Consider the following 24,012-nt stretch of genomic DNA (forward strand, 5'->3'; position numbering starts at 1 on the left):
ATGAAATACACAAATAGTAGTAGATTGGGGGTGGATCCACTATCCGACCCGAGTAGAGATCGGATCTGGGTGTGTTAGGTTTGGGTTACGTGTGGGAGGCGTGGTGGGTTGACCATTGTGGGAAGTGGGTGCAGACTTTGGGTTAGGTTTTGTGTTTGGTAAGTGGGGCCCACATATTTTACACTGATCAATAATAATGCACCACCTCATGTTAATTTTTTCAAAAACTTAAATAAAAGTATAATTAAAAATATAAATATAAAATAAAATATTAATTCTCACTACAACTTAATTTTTTTCTTTTTAAATTATTCTTATATTATGCATTTTTTTTTCTATTTCTAACACTCAACATTTCCATTGGTATAAAATTTTGAATTGGTTAAAGAAAAAGTCAAAAAGAATATAACCAAACTCGAATACTTCGTCACTCAAAACATTTCAATTTTTTTTAAATAATTTCTTTTTTAAAAAAAAAATATCAAAATTAAATGAAAAACCTAAAAAATTATATTTAATTTTAGTCCTAACTTAAAACTATCACTTCTCCATTCTTATCTACACTGGGAGAGATAAAATTAAGACAACAAATTCATAAAAATACAAAAAGATTAAGCCTTAAAATTTTAATTAAAGGCTTACATATAAAAAAAACTATGGAGTTTAATATAGAAAAATATATACAATATAAAAAAAAATAAACAAAAGAAAGAGAGATTAGATCGTGGTGAGAATTAATATTTTATTTTTAATTATGCTTTTGAAAATTTAAAAGGAGAGTTAAATATTATAATGAACCGTTGGACCCAAAGTTCTTATTTATATAGTATTATGAATTTTTTTTTCTATTTAATGTGAGATGTCATGTCTACTTTGAACTCAAATAGGTTCTCACGACTTTAAAATGTGTATATAGGATTAAGAAGAATTCATATTTATATAATGTCAAAAACTTTCTTTTTTGTGATTGACTTTAGACTCGTATATATCTAGATGTTCAACAATAGAATATGTATAAAATTATTTTTTCAATACAAGCTTTTATCGTATGGTATGAGAGTGTAAAGGTCACACAATCTTGTTGTTGCGTGAGGGACACCTGTCAAGATGAGGACAACGAGAAAAAATAAGAGATATATCCGCGATTTATCGATATATCAATTATTTATCGGTGAAAATTTGACAATTTTTTTGAAGTGTTTTTTTTTTTTAAATTTATTATTTTTTTAATTATTCATTTTTAATTTATCTTTTATTTTAATTTTATATTATTATTTTATGTTATATTATCCTTTTATTTTAACTAATTTTTATATTCATCTCTTTAATGCTATTTTAAAAAATTACTATCATTTTACTTTTAATTTTTTAATATATCCATTTAATTTTATTTAATTTTAAATGTTTTTATTTAAAAATATAAAAAATATATTTTTATTCAAAAATTGCTATAATATAAAAAAATTAATGAAGTTCTAATATTTTATAAATTAAAATTAATTTGATAAGACAAATTATTAAGAATTTTAATTATTTAAATAAATTAATGTTAATATAAAATTTGTCACAGAATATTTGTAATAAATTTTTAGAAATCAAATCTCAAATAAAATATTTTACATAAACCAATTTAATTTTTTTATTTAAAATATAATAAAACATGTTTTAACAAAAATATTTTTAAAAAATTTAAAATAAATGAATATAAACATATTAAAGAAATTTAAACTAATTTTTTTTTTTATAAAAATTTGATAAATAGTATCTTTAATAGTATTAGTTATGCTTATAAAATAATTTTTATATATATATATATATATTCTTAATTATTTTATCATTTTTTTTTTAGTTTTTTCAAGCATTTTTTGTCTTAATATTTTTGTAAAAATATTTTATGATATTTCTCCAATATTTTTTATATAACCCTAAAATTTAAGTAATGATATATTCATATTTACGGATATTTTAGACATTGCGTACTCCCATTTATTTTGGACTACTGTTCGTTTGTACCATTTTATTCCGTATCTTATGGAATGATGTAGATTTTGTCAAACAGATGTTCCAAATTATTTTCCAACAAAATACATATGTATACTCCAGAAGCATGAAAGGGAGGGAAACTTGTATTGAATATTTGGCATTTTCTGAAAGATGGCGAAAAGGCGATTGCTGCTGATGTTGAAATCCTTGGATATACACCCATATTCCCAGTTGGACCTCCTCTCCCGCACCACCACACCACGGGTACTCTTCTTCTTCTTCGTTTTCATTTGATACCGGCCAAAAATTTGGAAATTTTTGGCTGAATGTGCACTTCTCCTTCCTGGGCTTTCTCGTTTTGGTCTCTTAATGCCCTTTTTCGTCCGATCAAAACTCAACGCTTTGGTCGTTTTTTTGTCGTTCCGGTACGTGGAAAAGTGCCATTCTGGTGTTTGATGAAATGCCAAAGTGGGTTATGGCGTTTGGCTCTGAATGCTGAGGTTTTGCCCTGTTTGGTTAATGAGAAAATAAAGGAAGGGGAACTGAATTTTTGGGTCTTGTGTGTTTGTTGTTCTGCTTTACCAGAAACGAAAGACTGGGCGCTACTGCGTTGAATAGTTAGCTTTGTTTTATGAGCTTGAATTGATGACAAAAAGCTGTTTGGAGGGTTTTATTTTCGGGGTTTGAATTCATGTAGAAAAAAGGGTTAAATTCCTCTCTCTCTCTCTCTCTCCTGCATTTTCTTAGCAACCAAGCAGTTCTTTATGGTCTTGAGCTATTTTTTTTATTATATGTTTGTACAGTTGTACTGCATGGATGCCAGAAACTTCAGTAACCTTTCTTTTTCAGAATTTAGCAACTTATTGTCCTCCACCTGTCCTTCATTCATAAACCCTAAACCTTAAACCCATTCTTCCAACTTCTCAACCATTAGCATAACTTTCCTAAACCATGGCCTACTAAATTATATGATTGGAGGCATCATTTATAAGAGATGTGAAGATGCAGTTGGTATGTGGAAATTGGAGTGGAAATAGGAATGAAAATTGGAATGGAAATAGGACAGGATGGAGGTGAATCAAAATCCTGGTGAGAGTGCAATTTGGTTTGTTTATTTTCATCACCATTCTAAAAGACAATCCAAACATATTAATGAATGGGAATGGAATTGATTTCCCATTGCGATTCTCTATTCCAACATCCAAACATGGCCTAAGTTCCATCCAATCTCACGAGAAATCTTAGAAGCACATGTATATTAAAAAATGTCCAATGATCTAGCCCCCAAGTCCCTATCAAAGTTCAATGATCAAAGATCTCCCTTGTTCCGATCATGGAATAGATGAAATAGATGAAGAAATGGATTTTTGTTTATAGGGACTATTGTCCAAAGCCCCTAGATGTATCTTAGATCTTCGAGAAGATGGTCGAAAACCCTTAGTCCATAGAATATGGTACATTGCTGCATTCTCATGTGTAGAGTTTATATCGACATTCTTCACTTAGTATGTAAGCAATCTTTTGTTTCTTCCATATCGACAAATGTTTTCAATTCCATTTCTTCTAGTCTTCTGGTAGGGATCCATCCATAGGTTAAAGCTGATTGAAAAACGTTCTATTTGGAATTTATGATATAAATTCATTAAAAATCAGCATTAATTCTACTTAGAATCAATGGTGTTGGGCACTTCATTGCATCTAGGCCTTTGCTCTCAACTTGAACTATGGAAAAATGTGTGCTATCATTGCTTCAGCTGAGAGAACTGTTTTGAGGATATTAGTCTTATACTGACTTTGGGACGTCCATATATGATTTTAGTCAATCCTTTTTCCCTCTTTTTTTTTTCAAAATTTCACCCTATTGATTCATTTTCTCTTGGAAACGTTGCAGGTTTTGGGTTATCTGGAGAACAGGCGAAAGGTTCACGAGGATGCCATAAACTTTTGTCAGGATGTTTTGCGGAAAAAGGCGGTTGATTGGCAAGCCATTTGCCGTAACAATCTATCACAAGATTCACAACCAATTCATAATGTGGATTTGGTTGTTACCATTGGTGGCGATGGGACTCTTTTGCAGGCCAGCCATTTCATGGACGATTCTGTTCCTGTCCTGGGGGTGAATTCAGACCCCACTCAAGTCCAAGAGGTGGTTTTATATATGTGCTTCTGTGGTTTCTCCTGATTATTTCCCGGAACCAATACAACTTTGCTGGGGGAAGTTAGCTTTACCCTATTTTCGTTGCTGCAGGTTGAAGAGTTCAGTGAAGAATTCGATGCTACTAGAAGCACTGGTCATCTATGTGCTGCAACAATTGGGAACTTCGAACAAGTAAGACTGCCACACTGGTTTTAGAAGAGGGTGTTGGGTGTGCTTGGAAGCACTGCAAGAGAGAAAAAAAGAAAAAAACTGCTAACTTCAATAAGAAGTTTATATATTAAGGTTTGATGACCAAGTTTAAGGCTATATTTGGTTCTTGGAAAGTTTGAATGAAAAAAATAGAGAGGAAAAGTAAAAGTAAAAGAAAAAAACAAAGTGAAAGAAAATAAAAACTAGATTTAAAGTCGATAAATTATTTTCATATATACTATTTTTTTTTTACTTATTTAACTTGTCTATATAAATATTAAATAATTTAAAAATATACAATTTTTGTTTATAAATTTTAATTATATTTAACTTTCTTTCACATTTTTCATAGTAAAATCAAACATAAAAAATAAAAAAAATATTTTACTTCGTATTTTTTTCTTTTCTTAATATTTTATGGGAACCAAACATTGCCTAAATAATTTTGAAAAACTGTCATTTTTACGTAGTTTTGTATTGCTGCAAGCTATAAACCGAACCTATGTGCCTCTACTGAAAATTTCACTTCAACCTTTTTCCTAGAAAGGAATCTTATAGATTATTGCATTTGAAGCAAATTTTATTTGGATAGTCCTTTTTTTTTCCAGCAAGGAAACTTCTGGCTTAACTCTTCGAAAATGGGCTCTCTTTCAGGTGCTAGATGACATTCTTGATGACCGAAGAACCCCTTCCAATTTATCCAGAATGTCAATATGTCTGAATTCGCAACTGCTGCCAACCTATGCTCTTAATGATGCTTTACTTGCACACCCTTGTCCAGCAACAGTTTCTCGGTGCTCATTCAAGTAAGGGGTTTTCCATGAAGCATTAGCATATAGCAACTTATGTAGAATATCAGGATTATTAGTTCTCAAACTTTGTCCTGTTTGTTTACAGAATTAAGAGGGAAGGCCACCCCTGTTCTCCTCTAGTGCACTGTCGATCAAGTGGTCTTAGAGTCTCAACGGCTGCTGGATCTACAGCTGCAATGCTCTCTGCAGGCGGATTTGCAATGCCCATTTTGTCTCAGGATCTTCAGTACATGGTACGAGAACCCATTTCACCTGGAGCAGCCTACTCAAGCTTAATGCATGGATTACTAAAACCTGATCAGTCTATGGTTGCATCATGGTTTAGTAAAGATGGTGTAATATATATTGATGGTTCTGATGTTTCCTACTCCATCAAATATGGGGACACTATTGAAATGTCTTCCAAAGCCCCGGTTTTGAAAGTTTTCCTGCCTCACCACTTGTTATCATAGAGTAGATGTGCAGAACAGAATAAAGAAATGTTGGTGTGAGCAGTGTGTGAAATGTACATATGAGGAGCTCTCATAAATATACAAATGACAGCATACTAGAGGTTAGTTCCTGTTCCTACTGCTTTTCCTTTATTTTTTTGGCCCCTTGTTATCAGGAGAGCGTCTAAATTATAATGTGAATATGGTTTTTCTTCTCAATCTCAACTCTGGATTTTTGCTACTATGTTTATGTCTGATTCCTGCCTGTTTAACACCATTTTGCTTTTTCCTCAAGGTGTGTTTAACCATCCACTATCTGTGAAACCTGAAAGCTATGAGAATTTAACATATATAAACTGAAGAATTTTAAAAACATGAACAGTAGGTGCCAAAGGAAGGATGCATTAAGTTGGTTTTGCATGTAAAATATAAAGGCACAGCATGGAATGATGTGGTAGGTTTACAACAAACAAATTGGAGACATTAGGATTACAAGTCTATGATAATGTGTCCCCTCCTTTTTTCTTCTTTCTTTTGTGTGTTTAATCCTGAAGACAGGTAAAGAATTGCCTGTAGTTAGTATAAAACCCTTTGCAAATCTATCATCTTTTGGTGAAGTGACCAAGAAGCTCCAAAATACAAGTGCAGGCCTGCTCTTAGGGTGTCTTTAGACAGTGTCAAACTATCCTCCTCTCTTCTCCCTTGTCCTTTTAATGATTTTGTCACAATGTAAAAGTAATATTTTTGCCTATTCTGGTTTGTGTTTGTCCCAACTGAATGCTACTTACAGGAAAAGTTCAGGTTATATTTCTCCAATCACAGTAACAGAAATGTACAATTGAAAAACATCAGTACTATGGTCCATTGATTTGTTTCACCTTTTCCTCTTCCTGATCTTTTTCTATCCTAGTTTTCAGACAGGAAAATAATTGCTTACAGATTGTGTAGTACTGTCTGGCGTGACTAGCGGTGCAAGCCCTCCAATGCCAAGCCTACAACCTGAACACCAAAATGCCATTACATTCTGGAAATAGACAGCAAAGCATTGAAAAATTGTTAAGTTTGTGGCTTACGTGAACATGTTAGGACGGCCACGGGAGAGCTGGGGCCGTTTTATTGGTGAAAGTATTAGGTTCCTTATAGTCATTGAGGGGTTTCCAGCTCCAGTTCCAAAAGCACCAGCCCTTCTGTTCCCAGCATCAACTGAGATTCGCGCTTGTTTCATTGGTGAGCCACCAGAGACCTCAAAAGGGCCACCAGAATTAGAGCTATTCTGTCTTGCAGTCCATATATCCTCTTTAGGTCCTGGAGTTTCAGGAGTGAAAACCGACCAATCTGCGACAAATAAGTCAACTGGTTTTGCTTGGAAAAATTTAACCAAAAACTGATTTACTCTATCAAACTAATAATCATAATAGGAATGGAAAGTAGTATACTATTATCCATGATAAAAGAAACAGGGTTACCTTTTCTGATTGTATCTCTGTTATCCATGATATTGGGTTGGTTAGAGAACAAATCAGGCTCGGGTCTTGAATAGAAATTGGTTGTGGGTTGGATAGCTGATCTTTTCATTGACTCATATTCACTTCTTAACTGATCATACATTTCATCAAGTTTTCTCTTTTGCCTGTTAATGAAAAATAATAGTTTGTATCAGGGATCCAAGCACCAAAGCTGAATTTCAGGGAACAGAAATAATCCAGGTAACAGCTTACCTGGATTTTTCAGAAAATTTTTCTTGGAGTTCTTGCTTGTCCTTGGACATGGTCTCAATCTCTTGCTCCATCATCTGGCACCTCTTGGCCATTTTCTGGTATGCTGTATGCACCTGCTCCAGTTTTTCTGTGAATTTTTCTTGCATCATTTCACATTTCTGCCGGCACTGGGCTACTATTCTGTTCATCTTGTATTGCATCTCCAGTTCCTTTTGTCCAATGTAGAACATTACACTTCTATATGCACTTTTCATTACTAGGCTCGTTCAAGGAAAGATGCATGCATCAATGACTCTTTACAGAATTTTTCTTGGAAAAAATTCTTAGTCCCTTTCACATTTAAGTTTGGTCACACTACCATGTAGAACAAGTAACAGGATAATGCTCCAGAATATTTTGCAGTTTTCTAGTGGAAAATTTTTGGAGGAAACTTATCAGTTTAAGAAGTAGAATATAAAGGATACATATCTGGGGAGATACTCCTGCCATGGCCATCTGCAGTAAAAGTTAAAATCTAAGGATGCAGCCAAATCATTAGGAGAAATGCAAGACTAGGAGGTGTAGGTGGGTTGTATTACAATATCATGGTGCAAGGAAATGAGAGTTGCATCCAGGAAAGAAATTCTTAAATGAGTGATTGCTTACATTTATCCATTCATCATTTGGATTGACGTCCACAGGTTTCATGAGACTGACAAGTGAAAATTCATAATAAAGTAAGAGGAAATCAAAAGCATTCAAATGCTATAACATGAGTCAAGACAATAATAAAAAGTCCAACCTTCTACCTGCCACTGCCAGCCAAAGTGTTCAAGATCAATACTAACCCCCCAAGAAAATGGAAGTGTTTTGAAAACAATCAAAGCATGTCTCTTATGGTACTCCTGGGGGGGAAGGAAATTTTGTGGAAAGCAAACAATTGATGGGAGAGTGGAAACTCCTTTTAATAAGTAAAGATTCTATATGATCCAAAATCCAAATTTGGTTTACTATTTTCTGTTTGTCGACGCATCAACCCATGCCAATAGTGCTATTGTTGCTTAAGGAGTAGAAAAACACAATAATTCCAATCAATCAACCATTTGAAACCTCGTACCTCTTAGAGAGCACTTGATCACAAATGGGACATGCTGCATCACTACTAAGGATTTTGCTAGCATCTTCCGAGCCTTTTTCTGCGGTCAAGGAAACTACATGCAAAGCACTGCACCCCTTTATTTCTATAATAAAGTAAATGTATAAAATGTAGAAAGCAGGACTAGGCACCAGGATACACAAGAGGTGGCCACAGGTGGTCGAGATGGCTCGCCCTTCCAATTCCCGCCAGCACGCATTGCATCTCATTTCAGCAGTCACAAATGATCTTCAAGTTTATGGTGTGTTTGAGGCTTTATAACCCCATGAATCGCGGCCAGGCGCAGAGCTTAGTTCCCTACAAGTCTCAGTCTGCCGCAGCAAACTTAATATGAGAGCCTTACGACGCTTACTAAATGAATAAGGGCAAGTGGCAAGATCAAAGTTTCCATGGCTTCAAACTGAAAACTGGGTACCAAAGCAGTTTAGTTCATAGATTTTTATCTAGGATGGGAGATTGGGAAGCGCTTACTCCATTATGCAGCATATTATGACTTTGGGAGTTTGGAGCAAAAGGATTTATTTATTTATTTATTTAAACCTTCTTAGAGGGAAAATTTTAATGTCTGACAACTAGCCATGACCGCAAGTTATGATTGTCGAGTCATCGGCTGGCGATTAGAATTGAATTAAAATAAATAAGGAAAAAAAAGGGATGGTCAGAATCAGATTAAGATATTTAAAGAAATTTGGGGAAATTCAGGGAAATAATTCGGAAAAATAAGCCATTTAAGCATTTATTTACTATTTCTAAAGTTTTGACTGATGATTCAGAAGATTCAGTAATATTCAGCTCGGTAATGAGGTTGAAACTTTCGGCTTGCACTAACTGGTTTAAAGAATTTAGCAATTCAGACACAGTAGGATTTGAGTAGCAAAAGATTTATGCCCATGAATTCACAGATCAGAAACCACGAGAATGGATTTAGTTGACAAACGAAGTAAAATAGTGCATGAAAAGTAAAAATGCTTGAAAAAGCTATCTGTTTGGTTTCCGAGAAAAAGTAGTAAAACCAGACAAACTGATAATAAAAACGCAACTCAGTTATTTCGCTCCAAATACAATATTATTACTTAGAATCCAAACTTTTACTTTCTTTTCCTTTCCTCCCTTTTCTCAGGCCTCGGCAACTAAACAAGGTGTTAAATTCGTACCTGAAAAACACCAGAAATTCGGCAAAATCTCTGAATTCTCAAAAAATCCTGAAACCAAAAGAAAAACGGATTCTCACCGGATTAAAAAAATAATAATAATAACACAACTTCGCAAATTTAAGTTCAATCATTCAAAAAGGGAAAAAGAAAATCAAATTGAGAATCTAAGAAAGAACAAAAAATATGAAAATTCTGAAAACAATAACAGAAAAAAAAGAAGCAAATTAGGGAAAATACCTCGCAGGATTGGTAGAAAAATGCGTAATGAAACTTGACTATGGAGAAAATGTGTGATGCGAAACCCTAGAAATTGAAGATGAAATTGGCGCGAAAATGCTCCTTTGTGACTCTACTCTTGAAGAGTGGAGATCAAATTTGGAAACTACATTAACGGAACAAAAGAAATGTCGTTGGCTGTGGCTTCAGTCGCGTATTAAAGAAAATTGCCACGTGGAAATAAATAATTTAAATCAAAGGGTTTTCTCATCGGAGATATTACTTGAAAAATGATTAATAATAGAATAATTATTTTTAAAAAACACCTTTTTTTACTCAAATTTTTCGCAAATTGGTTTTAAAAATTCAAAGAATCCTTCAAAGTTATTGCTAGGTTATTTTGTCTAAAAATAATTATTTTCATTATTTAAGATGTTATCAAAACAATCAAATCAATTTCTTTTAGCTTAAAAATAATATAATATCAAAATTAAGAAAATTACAATTTTTTTAATAGATTTTATTTCTCTAAAAAATTAAAATAAAACTTAAATAAAAATTTATTAATATTTCTTATTATTAAAATGAAAATAAAAATAAAAATTAGCTTTATATTCTAATAGTCAAATGAATACAGACTTCATCCACCCTTCAATTTATAATGCTTGTTTAGGGTCTTCATTGCACTTCAATTATCTTCACCAACACTGTCCTATTAAAACATTTTATGAAAAATATATTAAAATTAGTTTAATTATAAATATTTATATACTAGAGGATTATTCTATATAATCCTTTTATTTATTGGATTATAGTTAAAATTTTATTTTTTATTTAAAAATTATAATTTTTTATTCAACTATATTTGTTAATTAAACTTGAAAATTATAAAAAGATAAAAATAAAAAAAAAGAAGAGAGAGAGAGGAGTAGAAGAGTGAGTAAAAACTTTCCACCCTTCCAAAGGGACACATGGCCCAGGCGGTCGCCAGTGTACGGACACCAACACTCTACTAAAAACTGCCACGTGTACAAAAGACGGCACACCCTTCAAGGGGAAAAATGAAAATATCAGTAGTTGCCTCCGGTTTCCACAACCACCTCAGATCTTTCTTCACTCTCAAGTTTCTTCTCTCAACCCTAGGCGGTGGTGAAGTGGTAGTTGCAACGTAATCGGCAGCGTGTGCGTCGGATTTCTACAGTTAGTGAGGTGAGAATTCGCGGTGATGAAGATTCAGTGCAACGTGTGCGAGGCGGCGGAGGCCAACGTGCTGTGCTGCGCCGACGAAGCGGCGCTCTGCTGGGCCTGCGACGAGAAGGTTCACGCGGCGAACAAGCTCGCGAGCAAGCACCAGAGGGTTCCTCTCTCCACCTCGTCTTCTCAGATGCCCAAGTGCGACATCTGCCAGGTCTGCTTCTCAGTTTCGCTTCATGTTCTTGTGTTTGGTTCGGAGGAAAACAGAGGTGAGAGAAGAAAATAGAGAACTGTTCCTCAGCTCAGGGAAGTGAAATAGGCGTGTTAGGGGTGAATTGAGAGGAATTGGTCTGTAGGTGGAAAATTGGACGCTGGAGCTGTGCCTTTTGGATAATGATAGGTTTGAAATTTTTTAGAGATTTATCGATTAAGAATTCACAATGGATATTGATAATATGTTTCTCAAATCTATTTAGTTGGAAAATGAACTGAGGTAGGAAAGAAAATATAGATGTGTGTATTGCTTAGCTTAGATGTGCAATTAGATATGCTAGGTCTGCTGTTGAATAGATGAATTAGTTTTGTAGGTTGACGTAGGAGATTTGTTTGTTTATTTAATTTCCCTATACTTTCTCGGCAGCCAAATGGAGAGCTAGCAGAGAATGAAATTATTATTGGTTTTGTGTGTGTCAATGATACATAGGTCTAAGGAATTTTAGAGGCTTGTTAATTTTGGAATTCACAATGAATTTGGAAATATGGATATGTTGTTTTTCTGTGTCAAATTGATCATAGGCTTGATTGCCGAATAGAAGTGTCAATATGGATGTTCTCAGTTAGGTGGAGGGATAAGTTCTGTAGCATAGCGGATTGTATTTATTTTCCAATGTTTTCTTAGCAATCAAATAGAAAATTAATGAAAGATGGATATATGCTGTTTGTGTTTGTGTGCATGATGGATAGGTTTGAGAAAAATTTATAGATTCATCATTCTCAGAATTTATAATGAATCTGAATAAGACAGATGTTTGTTTATTTATTGTGAGTGAATATGATGGATAGCTTTGCTTTTGATTGCTCTGTTTGGTTCAAAAGAAAATCATGTTATATTCAACCTCAAATAAGTTGAATAGATGTAATAGGTGCTGAGTTGAGTGGAGGATTTACTTTTATAAGTTAATTATGTCATAAAAAGTTATTCAGAGGTGTTTTGTTTGTTTATCTTATTTCCTTACATTTTCTCCACGGCCAAACAGAAATGTAGAGAACATTGATGGTATGTTCTTGTGCATGTGTGTGTGTGTGTAAATGGTGAATAGGTTTATGGAATTTTAAATGCTTATCAATTTCAGAACCTAGGATGAATGTGGAAGGCAAAGACATGCTTTGTTGTGTATGAAACAATGCAAAGGCTTGATAAGTGCTCTATTTGGTCAGAAAGAAAAACAGAAGTGCAAATATTGTTGAGCTCAAATAAGTCAAATAAATGTATTAAGTGCTCTATTGAATGGATTCGAGGAATTAGTTTTATAGGTTAGTAAAAGAGATTTGTTTGTTTATCATGTTCTCTTACTTTCTTTCTGCAGCCAATTAGTTTTATGGATTAATAAAGGAGATTTGTTTGTTTATTTATTTTGTTTGTGTAGAAACTGAGAATCTTTCTAATATTCATTCAAAATTGTATTTTTTACATAAACGGATCCCTATTTAACATTTACACAGAGAGCAAACAAAAATGGAAAAAATACAAATATAGAAAAATTAAAATCACACAAATTACCCACAATTGGGACCTCAATCTTTCCCTCAATATCCTACAAATCACCATTCAAATTATACCGGATTTCCACACTCCCCCTTAAGTTGGATCATAGATATTAATCATGTCCAACTTGCAAATAAAATCTTCAAAGCTTGATTTCTGTAACCCCTTGGTGAAAATATCTGTCAATTGTTCCCTTGTAGGGATATAAGTCATGCAAATAATTCCTTTCTCAATTTTTTCCTTTATAAAGTGTCTGTTTACTTCTATATGTTTGGTCTTGTCGTGATGAATAGGATTATGAGAAATACTAATGACAACTTTGTTGTCACAATAGAGTTTAATGGGGAGCTCTATTGTAATGCGTAGTTTTTCCAACAGTTTCTGCAACCATAGTCCTTCATACATACCTTGTGCAACTGCTCTGAATTCAGCTTCGACATTGCTTTTGGCTACTACACTCTGCTTCTTACTTCTCCATGTTACTAAATTCCCCCAGACATAAGTACAGTAGCCTATAGTAGACCTTCTATCATCTGTTGATCCTGCCCAATCTACATCTGTATAGATTTCTACCTTCTTACTATCACTCTTCTTAAAGAATAATCCTCTCCCTGAAGAACCCTTTAGGTATTTGAGGATCTTATACACTGCTTCCAGATGACTTTCCTTTGGTAAATGCATGCACTGGCTAACCACGCTTACGGCGAAAGCAATGTCAGGTCTAGTGTGAGAAAGGTAGATCAGTCTACCTACTAGTCGCTGATATTTCACTTTATCCACGGGTTTTCCATCGCTTTCCGTCCCTTTTCTTGCCTTGATAGGGGTATTGCTTGGCTTGCATCCCAGCATGTCAGTCTCAATCAACAAGTCAAGTACATACTTTCTTTGGGAAATACTAATTCCCTTCCTTGATCTAGCGACCTCCATTCCTAGGAAATACTGCATTTGACCCAAATTTTTTACCTCAAATTCTGTGGCTAAGACCTTCTTCAACGTTTCCACTTCTCTTGTGTCATCTCCAATGAGAATAATGTCATCAACATACATAATTAGAATGGTTATCCTTCCATCGTTGGACTATTTGAAGAGCATAGTATGATCCGACTGTCCCTGTTGGTATCCTTGGTTCTTAATCACCTTTGCAAATCTATCAAACCATGCTCTGGGTGATTGTTTGAGGCCATGAAGAGATTTCTTCAATTTGCATACCCTGGTTTCTTCTCTTTCTTACAAAACCCTGGTGGTAGCATCATAAACACTTCTTCTTCCAACTCACAATTCAGAAAGGCATTCTTGATATCAAACTGATAGATTTTAAATGTTCAAAAGTTAAAGAATTTTTTTGTTTGTAATTTGTGGAGTTGGGCCAAATTGTATGTAGGAGAGGAGGCGTTCTCCCTTATAGGCTTCCTAGAGTGGATAGCTTCCACTTAGAGGGAGGTGGAGGTGATGTTTTTTGTCTTTGTTTTTTGAGGCTTAAGTTGCCTTGTATACTTCCTGTATGCTTTGCGGCGTTTTGCCTTTTTAATGCATATCCTTACTTATAAAAAAAAAAAGATATCAAACTGATGGAGTGGCCAATCGAGGTTTGTTGCCAAGGATAAAAGAACTCGTATAGTGTTCAACTTTGTTACTGGTGCAAATGTCTCGGTATAGTCGACGCCATAGGCCTGAGTGAACCCCTTTGCAACCAGGCGGGCTTTGGATCGTTCTACTGTGCCATCCGTCTTATATTTCACTGTGAATACCCATTTACAGCCCACTGGTTTCTTCCCTCTTGGCAAATTCATCACTTCCCAAGTCCCATTTTTTTCCAATGCCCTTATTTCTTCCATCATTGCCTCTTTCCATTTTGGAATCTCCAAGGCTTCTTGAATGTTTTTAGGAATTTGGATTCTATCAAGGTTAGTTGTAAAAGCACAACACTTTGCAGAAAGAGCATTATAAGACACAAATTTCGAGATAGGATGGAGAGTACATGAACGAGGTTATTTCCTAAGAGCAATGAGTAAGTCATTTGTTACCTGATCATAATTGGAGCCAGACTCCTGAGGGGCTGGAACTATCACCAGTTCTAACTCTTTTAGTGCTTCGGAGATGAGTGTCTTATTGAACTTCGATTTTGGCCTCCTTGAGTAGACAAGTGTTTCCTTATTTGTCTGTAATTCCGTATCTCCCCCTGAGTTTAAGTGTCCTTCTGTATTAAGCGAAAGGGTAGATATAAGGCATGAAGTGGATTCAAACACAACAACATTGAGATAGTCAAAGGTTAAGGGTGGTCTAGTTTCACTCATGGACTTCCCCTGAAGCGAGTAGTAGGGAGTATGCTAAAAAAATGTGACATCTAGACTAACATATAACTTCTGTGAAATTGGGTCATAGCATTTGTAGCCCTTTTGTGTGGAAGAGTAGCCAAGAAAGACACATTTAAGCGCTTTGGGATCAAATTTGTTCTGCTTGGGTCCGTGAGTGTGGACAAACATAGTGGACCCAAAGACACGAAGTGGAAGATGTGCATCGAGTCTAGAATGAGGAAAAAACTCTTGGAATTTCTGGAAGGGTATGACAAAAGATAGGACTTGACTAGGCATTCGGTTAATAAGGTATGTGGCTGTCAAAATGGAGCCACCCCAAAATTGTGAGGGCATGTGAGATGTAAACAGCAAAGCACGAGCAACTTCAAGAATATGTCTATTTTTCCGTTCTGCAACCCCGTTTTGCTGAGGGGTGTCAACACAAGAACTTTGATGTATAAAACCATTTTCTTGTAGATAAGTGCTCAAGGAGTGATTGAAGTACTCAGTACCATTAGCAGTATGGAGAATTTGAATTTTGGTGTGAAACTAAGTTTGCATCATAGAATGAAAGTTCATGAAGACTGATCGAACCTCAGTTTTATCAGTCAACAAATATACCCAACATAGACGAGTATGATCATCAATAAAAGTAATGAACCATTTTTTATGGGTCCTATTAAGGGTACGTGAGGGTACCCATAGATCACTATGAATTAAAGTAAATGGTATGGATGGTTTATACTTAGATTTAGGAAAAGACGCCCGACTGAAAATCCAATGAAGTTTTATTTGAACATAGTGAAGGAAATAAATGTTTTTAAGTATTGAAAACTAGGATGACCCATCCTTTTATGCCATAACAAAAGTGCACTATCCTTAGGATGAGATGTAGAATTACAAACAATAGGAGGACACTGTCCACGCACATCAGTTTCGTCGAAGTAACATAGACCCTCACGTTCCTTAGCACTGCCAATTGTCTTCCCCGATGATAGGAATTTAGTTGAGCAATTAGACTTTTTGGTTAACTGGCTAATAGACAGTAAATTGCAAGATAAATTAAGTACATGTAGGATAGGGATGAGAGTAATAGACTCAGAAATTCAAATACTCCCTTCGCCAACAACTGGGGATAAAGTACTATTTGCAATTTTTAATTTTAAATTACTGGCATAGGAAGAGTATGTAGAAAATAAATGATGAGCATCATTCATATGATCAGATGCACCAGAGTCAATAATCCAGGGAGTAATATGAGACATGGTGCTAAGTGCTGTCAGAAAGGTACCTTTTTGGGCCAAAGAACCATAGGACAAAGTGTTAGAAGACTGACTAGAGGCTTGGAAATTAGAAAAAAGCTCATATAATTTCACAAGCTGGTCGGAATTAAACCCCACACTAGAAGTTGACTGACAAATTTTTGTGGGTGTTTTGTTTGCCTAGGTTTTGGTGGAGGCTTGATGACTATGGGCTTTATTGGGCTGTCTGGGCTTCCAATCTGCGGGTTTGCCATGTAAAGTCCAGCAAGTGTCTTTAGTGTGGCCTAACTTATTACAATGCTCACAATAAGCCCTCTTGGACTGTCTTGGGCTTGGCCTGCTAGATCCAGCAGCATGAGGCCCACTAGATCCAGCATGAGGCCCACATCCAGCAGTAGCATGAGGCCCATGGGTTAAAAGGGCTGAAGCCTCAGGCCCAAATGAGAGATCCAACATCACTCTCCTTCTGCTTTCCTCTCGTTGCACCTCAGAGAAGACTTCTCGAATGGAGGGCAACGGCCGACGACTGAGAACCCTGCTCCTGACGTCGTCAAGCTCGCGGTTTAGCCTCGTTAGGAACTTGAAGACCCTCTTGTTCTCCATCTTCTTAAAGCGCACACTGTCACCTGTGCACTCCCGTTCCTCTTCGCAGTTGAGATCGAGATCTTGCCACAAACCTAGCATCTCAGTGTAGTATTCCGTGACTTCCCGATCTCCTTGCTTTATCTGTCAGAGCCGCGTCTTGATTTCAAAGATTTGGGAAGCATTCTTGGCATTGGAATATGTTTCCCGTATCGCATCCCACACATCCTTTGCCGTCGGGAGGAACATGTAAGTCTTGCCAATGGTTGGCTTCATGGAGTTAATCAAGCATGAGGTGATAAAGGAGTATTTGAACCGCCATTTCTAGGATGCTGCTACAGTGGTCGGAGGTGGTCGCCAAGTCTCGCCGATAAGAAGCCCTAACTTTCCCTTTCCGTCAATAACGAGGTTGATTGCTTGCGCCCACTCTCTGTAATTCTTGTCGTTCAATTTTTCAATGGTAAGATGGAGTGGGGAGTTGTCAAATGCACCGACGGAGCCCATTGAGGAGTGTATCTCCGACACTCTTTCATGCGTTGCCGACTGACTGGACTCGTGGTTGTTTCCTCTTTGGGCAGCCATGGACTGATTAGGGTTTTGAGCGAACACTGCTCTGATACCATGTAGAAACTGAGAATCTTTCTAATATTAATTCAAAATTGTATTTTTTACATAAATTGATCCCTATTTAACATATACACAAAGAGCAAACAAAAAAGGAAAAAATACAAATATGGAAAAATTAAAATCACACAAATTACCCACAATTGGGGCCTCAATCTTTCCCTCAATATCCTACAAATCACCATTCAAATTATACTGGATTTCCACAATTTGCTTATGTTCTCTCAACAGGCAAACAAAAAGCTAGTAGGAATTGAAGATATGTTGGTTTTTCTATGAATTCTGAGTAGGTTTATGCTTTAGAGGAATTTAAGTTAGTAGTTCACATAGAGATCTGTTTGTCTATATTATTTGCCAGCAGTTTCTCAGCAGCCACATAAAGCTACTGAAATTGAATTTTTTTTTTTTTTTTGCATGTATGTGTTTAATATGCTTTTAGTGTGTGTGTGTGGAGTGTTGGTGCTGGTGTTTCTTATATATAATGAATTTAGTCTTTTGTTTTCCTCTCCCCCTCTAGTTGCCAGTTTCAACATCAAATGTATACATCATGTGTGCCTCATTGCATCATTTGTTTAGGTAGCATTAATGTATATTTACTTTTTGCTTGTCAATTTTTTTTTAAAAAATAATAATTAAAATAATGAATTTAGTCAAACCATACCCAGAGAGTAACTAAGATAACTTTTATGTTCTTGTAATGGAACATTCTGGAACTCATTGAGTTTTATATAAGTTATATTCTCTTTTTCTATTAACTAGTAATGACAAAAGAATTCTCTTTTTCTATTAACTCGTAATGACAAAAGAATTGTCATCCCTTTCAGGAGACAGTTGGCTATTTCTTCTGCCTAGAAGACAGAGCTTTACTCTGCAGGAAATGTGATGTTTCCATACACACAGCGAATACATATGTTTCAGCTCACCAGAGGTTTCTGCTGACTGGAGTGAAAGTAGGGCTTGAACCTACACAACCCGGTTTATCCTCTTCCATGGGGAAATCAAATCTTGTTGGGAAGCACTCAGAAACTGAATCTCCTTCTGCGTCCAGGAGAGGTACCCCTATGCCATTGACCTGTGATTACAACAAAACGTTATCCATCCAAGCTGGTGGAGCTGGGGATTTTGTGCCAACTAAGGTTTCATTTGCTGGGGGTTCTGGATCAACTGAAAGTATTCCACAGTGGCATATAGATGAACTTTTTGGACTAAATGAATTCAATCAGACCTATGGCTGCATGGATAATGGAACATCCAAGGTATGTTCATCGTTAGCAGAATTTCTTATGATGTTTTCATGCCCATGCTTATCATATGTTGGCCTTTTATATTTAAGTATCCCAAGATCAAGTTGTTTAATTGGGATAACCATCAGAGTGCTGCACAAAAATGTGCACTAATCTCCAAAGTGTATATATTGTGGACCAATCCTCCTGGTAACTTTTTATGCTACACATATTTTGGATATCTCCCTCTCATGCATGCCAAAAATCACATTGATTGGAGAGTTGAAGCTATGGAATCCCTAAAGTTTGCATTTATTTAAAATGAGAAAAGGGAAAGAAGAAAGGAGAAGGGGGTAGTTTTGGTGGGGGATTTGGAAAAACTTTTTTTTTTATATAGGTAAATAAGAGCATGTATTAGAAACACCTAGAAGCGGCGAGAACAACACACGAAATATACAAATATCGCCCAAGAAACTAGGCAAAAAGAAAGACAAAAAACTTTTCCCCAACTAGACAAATAATCGTTCTATAAAATCAAGCATGGACGAAGTATGATCCTCTAAATACACCCTAGCGCAATTCACAAAAGTATACAAAAAAGAATGTCTTATAGCTTGGTCAAACCGTTCATTATCATTGAACACACTTTCATTTCTTTCCATCCATAAGGTCCACATTAAGCATAGGGAGGCAGTCCTCCATGCTTTCTCTCTTCTTTTGCTCACAAAGGCTCCATACCAACCAAGCAAATTCCTTTTAATTGAGGAGTGCAAGACCCATTGCACACCAAAAAGAGAGAGAATCAAACTCCATAGCATTGTAGCCTTCTTACAAAAAAGGATTAGGTGGTCGCTAGTTTCCTCTTTCTTTTTACACAAGTAACACATATTTGGCATATTCCATCCCATTCTTTTGAGCTGATCAATAATGGTCAAGCTTCTGTTCCAAGACACTTCCCAACCAAAAAAGCTTACCTTCATTGGAGCCCAATATCTCCAAATAAGACTCCAAGGAAAAGTGTCACGAAAGGCTCTTGTGAAAGAGCAGTAGAGGGAGCTAATGGAAAAAATGTCATTCTTACTTTCTTTCAAGACATCCTCCGCATTTTTTTTCACAACCAAAGGATGCAGTTTCTGAAACAAGCCCTCCACCTCTTCCATCTCCCAATCATTAAAGTGTCTTGAGAAGCAAGGATTCAAGTTACCCACCTCCCCGCCCTACTCCCAAGCATCTAAAACCCACTCATCCTTGTTAACCGCCAATGGGAATAAATTAGGGAAAGCTTTTTTCAACGTTTGGTCCTTACACCACAAGTCCTTCCAAAATTTGACATTTCTCCCATTTCTTACCATAAAGTGGGATCTATAACGAACACCTTCCCATTCCTACAATAAATTGGAGCTTAGGGCACAATATGGGTTGAGGTAGCTCTTAATTTTGGGTCAACATGATATTTGGCTAGCATGATAGGCATGAGGGTGATATTATCACCTAAAGGTATGTGTTCCATGGTATACGGACCCTGCAAAAGGTTTTTGAGGGGGTAAGAATAAGTTCCGCACTGAGGGCATGATCCCTTTGTATGTCTGGTTAAGAATTAAGTTCCATACCAGCTTTAGATTTTCTCCTGCTATGCCACAAAAATTTTTGACCAAAAGTGGGCTTTGTTTTGAGTGTCACTGATTACTGCTTGGCCACATGACTAATTTCTGGTGGTAGTTTTCCATTTTAAATTAGTTGACATGCAAGTAGATTCTACTCCTGCTACTTGATGAAACCTGTTAAATTTATTTGGTTAGCTTGAATGCCACTTTGGTGGATACCTTCTTCTGGAGTAGTGGGGATTCTAGAATAACAAGAAACGCTACTATGTTGTGAAAAGCTCTCTGCTTTTAAGTTCTTAACCATTGATAGGAATTAATATTTTCAAGAACCCTGCTTGCAGGTAATTTTACTTCCACCAGGTGGGCTGTCACTGACAAACTGATTTTTCATTTATGGTTATAACTCTGTTGGTATTTAGGTGGTTGATGGGAGTAATATGCTTGATTTTTTTGCCATATAGCCAACAGTGTCAATGACATGTATGTTCTTGGTTATGAATCCTTCTAGGCTGATATTGGTAAGCTCAGTGACTCTGATTGCTCACCAACTTTAAGAGCTGCTGATGAAGAGCTGAACTTCGATGATTGCTTAGGTCAGGTGCCAGAGACAACTTGGATGGTGCCTCAGATCTCGTCACCACCTACAGCCTCAGGACTATACTGGCCTAAAAGTTCTCAAATTTCATCCGATACTTCTGTTTTTGTGCCTGACATATGCTATTCACCTGTGCAAATGCAAAATGAATCTGCCACCAAACGTCGGAGGCAATTCTGATCTCATCTTCTCTTCTCGCAGCAGGGATGGTGTGCGCCATGTTTTTATGTTCGTCCTCTTTCCAGAGTACAAGGGGGTTGATTTCTTGGTTTGTGGTTGTCCTCTGTGATTATATCCCCCTCATTCACGCCAGTCCTACATAAAAAATGAGGGGGTTAGAATATAAGGGTACAATAGCTTAAAGATTTAACCAAACGATCAACTTGTAGTCTGAAAAGGAGAAAGTAGATGTATTTTTTTGGGAATCTTGAAAGCTGTGTTCGCTTGGTAGCTTCTTATTTTTGAGTCTCCTTCTATGTAGGAGCAGGGCTTTGATTTACTTAGATATAATGCTATGGATTCGATCATTTTGGATCTTATTAGCTGTCTTTGTGTATATCATGTATCTGAGCAGACAAGGGGACTGGTTTCTATCCATGGTCGTAAGTGGATGGATGATGCATGCTGAGGTTTGATCAGAGTTACCCAAATTGGTAGTAATCAAATTTCAGTATTTCCATTATGCAAAGATGGTTGAATACAGTTTATTTTACTGATGTAAGAATCCTTGGCATTTTTTTATTCCATTAAACCATTAGCCTCGAACTCGACTTAACATATATAAAAAAGGGTTATTTGATCAAAAAGTTGGATGAAAACTCAAATTAGGAAAATCTTATTCCACGTGTTTTATTGGTCTCTTTTTGATAAAAATGCTTTTATTTTTTTTCTTGTAAAAATAATTTATTTTTTAAACCAATGGTGAAGATTACTTATGTTAAAAATGGGTTAGGGGTTGGATTTATAAATAAAAATTAGAGTAGTCATGGTTGGTTCAGCATTTAGAATTCAAATATAACTTCCTTTTCCTTAGGTAAAGCGCATGGGGTAATTTCTAGGGTGCATCTTGGGCAGTTCGGTTTGGGTGATAGTCAAACCGATTTCATCCCAAGAATAAAATAGGTCTACCCAAAACCTGATTGGACCCGAGTTATCGAATTCGGTTCGACCTAAACCTTTTCAAGGCCTGTCAAGTTGGTTAAAACTCATTGAATTAGTTGAATTGTAACAATAAAATAAAATAAAAAAATTGTATAAGATATATATATATAATCTCATATACATATGATGCATTAATCTGATATAATAATTTAACACAAGATAATTAATTTAATTTTAATAGATAAAAAGTTACTCTGTTTATTTTTATATAAGATAAACTGTTTAAAGTATCATCCGAAATTCCGAGTGAGATGTCATTTTTCTGAGGCTTTTACAATCTATACTTCGGAACCAAATTCAATATCGAATTCCAACCCTTTCCCTCACACATACGGAAGGTGGGTCCAGAGAAGGAAAGCATCAAATACTAGTTTGGCTTTTTTTTTTTTTTTTGGATTTTATTAATTCATTCCACCATATAGTCTCATCATGACAAGAAACTCACATACTTTCTTTCTCTTTTCCTCCACTCTTGTTGCCAGTGCCTCCCTTGGCTTCCTTGAGAATGAGTTCCAACAGCCTTTCATATGCTCCAATGGCTGATTCAAGTATATCAATGGCTCTACTCCTGTCCTTCACTGCCACCCCCAGCTTCTCTTTCATTTCTTCCATCTTCCTCACTGGCCTGCTCAGCTCCCTTGCTGCTAATCCTGACTTCTCCCTCCATTCTTCCATGTTTATTCCCAGATTGGAACTGCTCCCTCTACTATTAGCCACCCCCCTGGCCATCACCAGGTCGCTGATGCTCACCATCTCATTGCCCAGCACCGTCATCACCTGCCCTTTCTCCACCTCCCAGATCCAGACATTCCCGTCTTCCGATCCTGACACCAGGTTCCGCCCCTGATTCAGCATTGCCAATGATACTACTGGCCCACCATGCTTCTCACGCCATTTGATCACTTGCAGGTTTCGTTTGGTCAGTTGTCGGGTTGGGGACTTTGTTGCTCCAATGTAGATTGAGCCATCTGACCCTGCAGCGTAGAAATGGGACTCAGTTGGGTCGATTGCCAGGCCTGCCATGGGACACGGGAGAGCCACCGTGCGCAGCAGGAGCCCTTGGGGGAGGCTCCAGAACTTGCATGTGCCATCTGCAGAGCATGAGATCATAGTAGAGTTGCAGGGCCCAATTCTAATGGTGGTCACAGAAGAGGCATGCCCAACAAAGCAATGTGACGCAAAATTGCCTGGGTTTTTACCTGGTGAGGTCGCCACAAGCTGGAAGATTGGGGCTACTACAATGGAGCCATCGTCACTACCAGATATGAGGAGAGACCCATCATCGTTGATTTCAAGGCAGGAGACAGACTTGGAATGTGCAGGAAACGTTTGAATTGTCTTCCCTGAGGGCAGTGAGATGGAATAAATGTGGCCAGAAAGTCCCCCAGCAAAGAGGTATGCACCGTCAAGAGTGGCAGCAAGCGGAGCCACTGGTTCAGGGAGAGGGAGGTGGTTGAAGACCGCGGAAGACCACCAGTTATAGAGGTTGATTGAGCCTGCACCGGTGGCTGAGATATGGGAGGCTGCAATGAGGCCCTTTCCAGCAAGGGTGAGGCCTTTCGGGGGTGATCGGCTTCCAGTGAAGTGAGCTATGATGGCACCTGAGTAAGGATCATACGCAATAATGGGGCCATCAGGGGAGCTAGTCAGGACAATTTCCGGCAAAAAGGATGCCATTTTCAGGTAGTACTATACAACAACTAACATGGAATAAAAGGAAGGGTCACGAGAAGATGATTTCGAGACCTTGAAAACAAGGTGCTTGCAGTCATCTAACTTGGCTGCTTATCCTTTATTACAAGCTGGTTGGTTATAAATTTGTTATGGTTTTATTTCCATAAAATATATGATACTAATTAATGATCTTGGTAGCCTTATCTTGGAGTTCTAAGAGACTCGAGTACCTGGCGAT

At 36.6% G+C, this 24,012-nt stretch overlaps 4 protein-coding genes across 13 annotated transcripts; 2 read left to right on the forward strand and 2 right to left on the reverse strand.

Moving 5' to 3' along the window:
• The first annotated feature begins 2,047 nt into the window (after positions 1-2,047).
• Positions 2,048-7,566, forward strand: LOC117908530 (NADH kinase). 3 transcript variants are annotated; one of them, XR_004650204.1, is made up of 6 exons: positions 2,048-2,247; positions 3,875-4,129; positions 4,232-4,312; positions 4,985-5,136; positions 5,228-5,695; positions 7,224-7,566. XR_004650204.1 is itself a non-coding variant. In XM_034822160.1 (5 exons), exons 1-5 carry the CDS (start codon positions 2,155-2,157, stop codon positions 5,592-5,594), a joined length of 948 nt encoding a protein of 315 aa, XP_034678051.1. In that variant the 5' UTR covers positions 2,048-2,154; the 3' UTR covers positions 5,595-5,789. The 3 variants fall into 3 exon arrangements, 1 of the variants encoding a protein (XP_034678051.1); XR_004650203.1 differs by having other exon boundaries at positions 7,234-7,566; XM_034822160.1 differs by lacking the exon at positions 7,224-7,566 and having other exon boundaries at positions 5,228-5,789.
• Positions 5,909-9,960, reverse strand: LOC117908531 (E3 ubiquitin-protein ligase CCNB1IP1 homolog). Of its 7 annotated transcripts, XR_004650205.1 has the most exons (11): positions 9,818-9,960; positions 9,581-9,628; positions 8,566-8,737; positions 8,388-8,460; positions 7,937-7,982; positions 7,756-7,786; positions 7,292-7,547; positions 7,040-7,203; positions 6,647-6,908; positions 6,511-6,572; positions 5,909-6,121 (listed from the first exon to the last, which is right to left on the reverse strand). XR_004650205.1 is itself a non-coding variant. In XM_034822163.1 (10 exons), exons 3-10 carry the CDS (start codon positions 8,633-8,635, stop codon positions 6,566-6,568), a joined length of 879 nt encoding a protein of 292 aa, XP_034678054.1. In that variant the 5' UTR covers positions 8,636-8,737; positions 9,581-9,628; positions 9,818-9,960; the 3' UTR covers positions 6,358-6,565. The 7 variants fall into 7 exon arrangements, 6 of the variants coding, with proteins under 6 accessions (XP_034678054.1, XP_034678052.1, XP_034678056.1 ...); XM_034822163.1 differs by lacking the exon at positions 5,909-6,121 and having other exon boundaries at positions 6,358-6,572; positions 6,647-6,878; XM_034822161.1 differs by lacking the exon at positions 5,909-6,121 and having other exon boundaries at positions 6,358-6,572.
• A 922-nt stretch (positions 9,961-10,882) lies between these two features.
• Positions 10,883-21,627, forward strand: LOC117909183 (B-box zinc finger protein 22). Of its 2 annotated transcripts, none has more exons than XM_034823097.1 (3): positions 10,883-11,204; positions 18,342-18,773; positions 20,853-21,137. In XM_034823097.1, exons 1-3 carry the CDS (start codon positions 11,022-11,024, stop codon positions 21,117-21,119), a joined length of 882 nt encoding a protein of 293 aa, XP_034678988.1. In that variant the 5' UTR covers positions 10,883-11,021; the 3' UTR covers positions 21,120-21,137. The 2 variants fall into 2 exon arrangements, with proteins under 2 accessions (XP_034678988.1, XP_034678987.1); XM_034823096.1 differs by having other exon boundaries at positions 10,884-11,204; positions 20,938-21,627.
• A 706-nt stretch (positions 21,628-22,333) lies between these two features.
• Positions 22,334-24,006, reverse strand: LOC117909334 (protein ROOT INITIATION DEFECTIVE 3-like). Its single transcript, XM_034823333.1, has 2 exons — positions 23,300-24,006; positions 22,334-23,191 (listed from the first exon to the last, which is right to left on the reverse strand). The coding sequence occupies exons 1-2, from the start codon at positions 23,775-23,777 to the stop codon at positions 22,542-22,544; spliced, it is 1,128 nt and encodes a 375-aa protein (XP_034679224.1). The 5' UTR covers positions 23,778-24,006; the 3' UTR covers positions 22,334-22,541.
• Between the last annotated feature and the right edge of the window lie 6 nt (positions 24,007-24,012).

The sequence above is a fragment of the Vitis riparia genome, chromosome 19 (genome assembly GCF_004353265.1).
Source record: "Vitis riparia cultivar Riparia Gloire de Montpellier isolate 1030 chromosome 19, EGFV_Vit.rip_1.0, whole genome shotgun sequence".
Lineage (NCBI taxonomy): Eukaryota > Viridiplantae > Streptophyta > Magnoliopsida > Vitales > Vitaceae > Vitis > Vitis riparia.

Excerpts from the sequence above, each read along its gene's own strand:
- LOC117908530 (XM_034822160.1), top strand. The coding sequence starts at position 2,155 with ATGGCGAAAAGGCGATTGCTGCTGATGTTGAAATCCTTGGATATACAC. Across the intron at positions 2,248-3,874 it reads CCCGCACCACCACACCACGG|GTTTTGGGTTATCTGGAGAA; the intron begins GTACTCTTCTTC and ends GAAACGTTGCAG. Across the intron at positions 4,313-4,984 it reads CAATTGGGAACTTCGAACAA|GTGCTAGATGACATTCTTGA; the intron begins GTAAGACTGCCA and ends GCTCTCTTTCAG.
- LOC117908531 (XM_034822161.1), bottom strand. The coding sequence starts at position 8,635 with ATGAGATGCAATGCGTGCTGGCGGGAATTGGAAGGGCGAGCCATCTCG. Across the intron at positions 8,461-8,565 it reads CACCTGTGGCCACCTCTTGT|GCTCGGAAGATGCTAGCAAA; the intron begins GTATCCTGGTGC and ends CCGCAGAAAAAG. Across the intron at positions 7,548-7,755 it reads AGGAGTATCTCCCCAGATAT|TAATGAAAAGTGCATATAGA; the intron begins GTATCCTTTATA and ends GAACGAGCCTAG.
- LOC117909183 (XM_034823096.1), top strand. The coding sequence starts at position 11,022 with ATGAAGATTCAGTGCAACGTGTGCGAGGCGGCGGAGGCCAACGTGCTG. Across the intron at positions 11,205-18,341 it reads CCAAGTGCGACATCTGCCAG|GAGACAGTTGGCTATTTCTT; the intron begins GTCTGCTTCTCA and ends CATCCCTTTCAG. Across the intron at positions 18,774-20,937 it reads TGGATAATGGAACATCCAAG|GTCAGGTGCCAGAGACAACT; the intron begins GTATGTTCATCG and ends ATGATTGCTTAG.
- LOC117909334 (XM_034823333.1), bottom strand. The coding sequence starts at position 23,777 with ATGGCATCCTTTTTGCCGGAAATTGTCCTGACTAGCTCCCCTGATGGC. Across the intron at positions 23,192-23,299 it reads GCTTGTGGCGACCTCACCAG|ATGGCACATGCAAGTTCTGG; the intron begins GTAAAAACCCAG and ends CATGCTCTGCAG.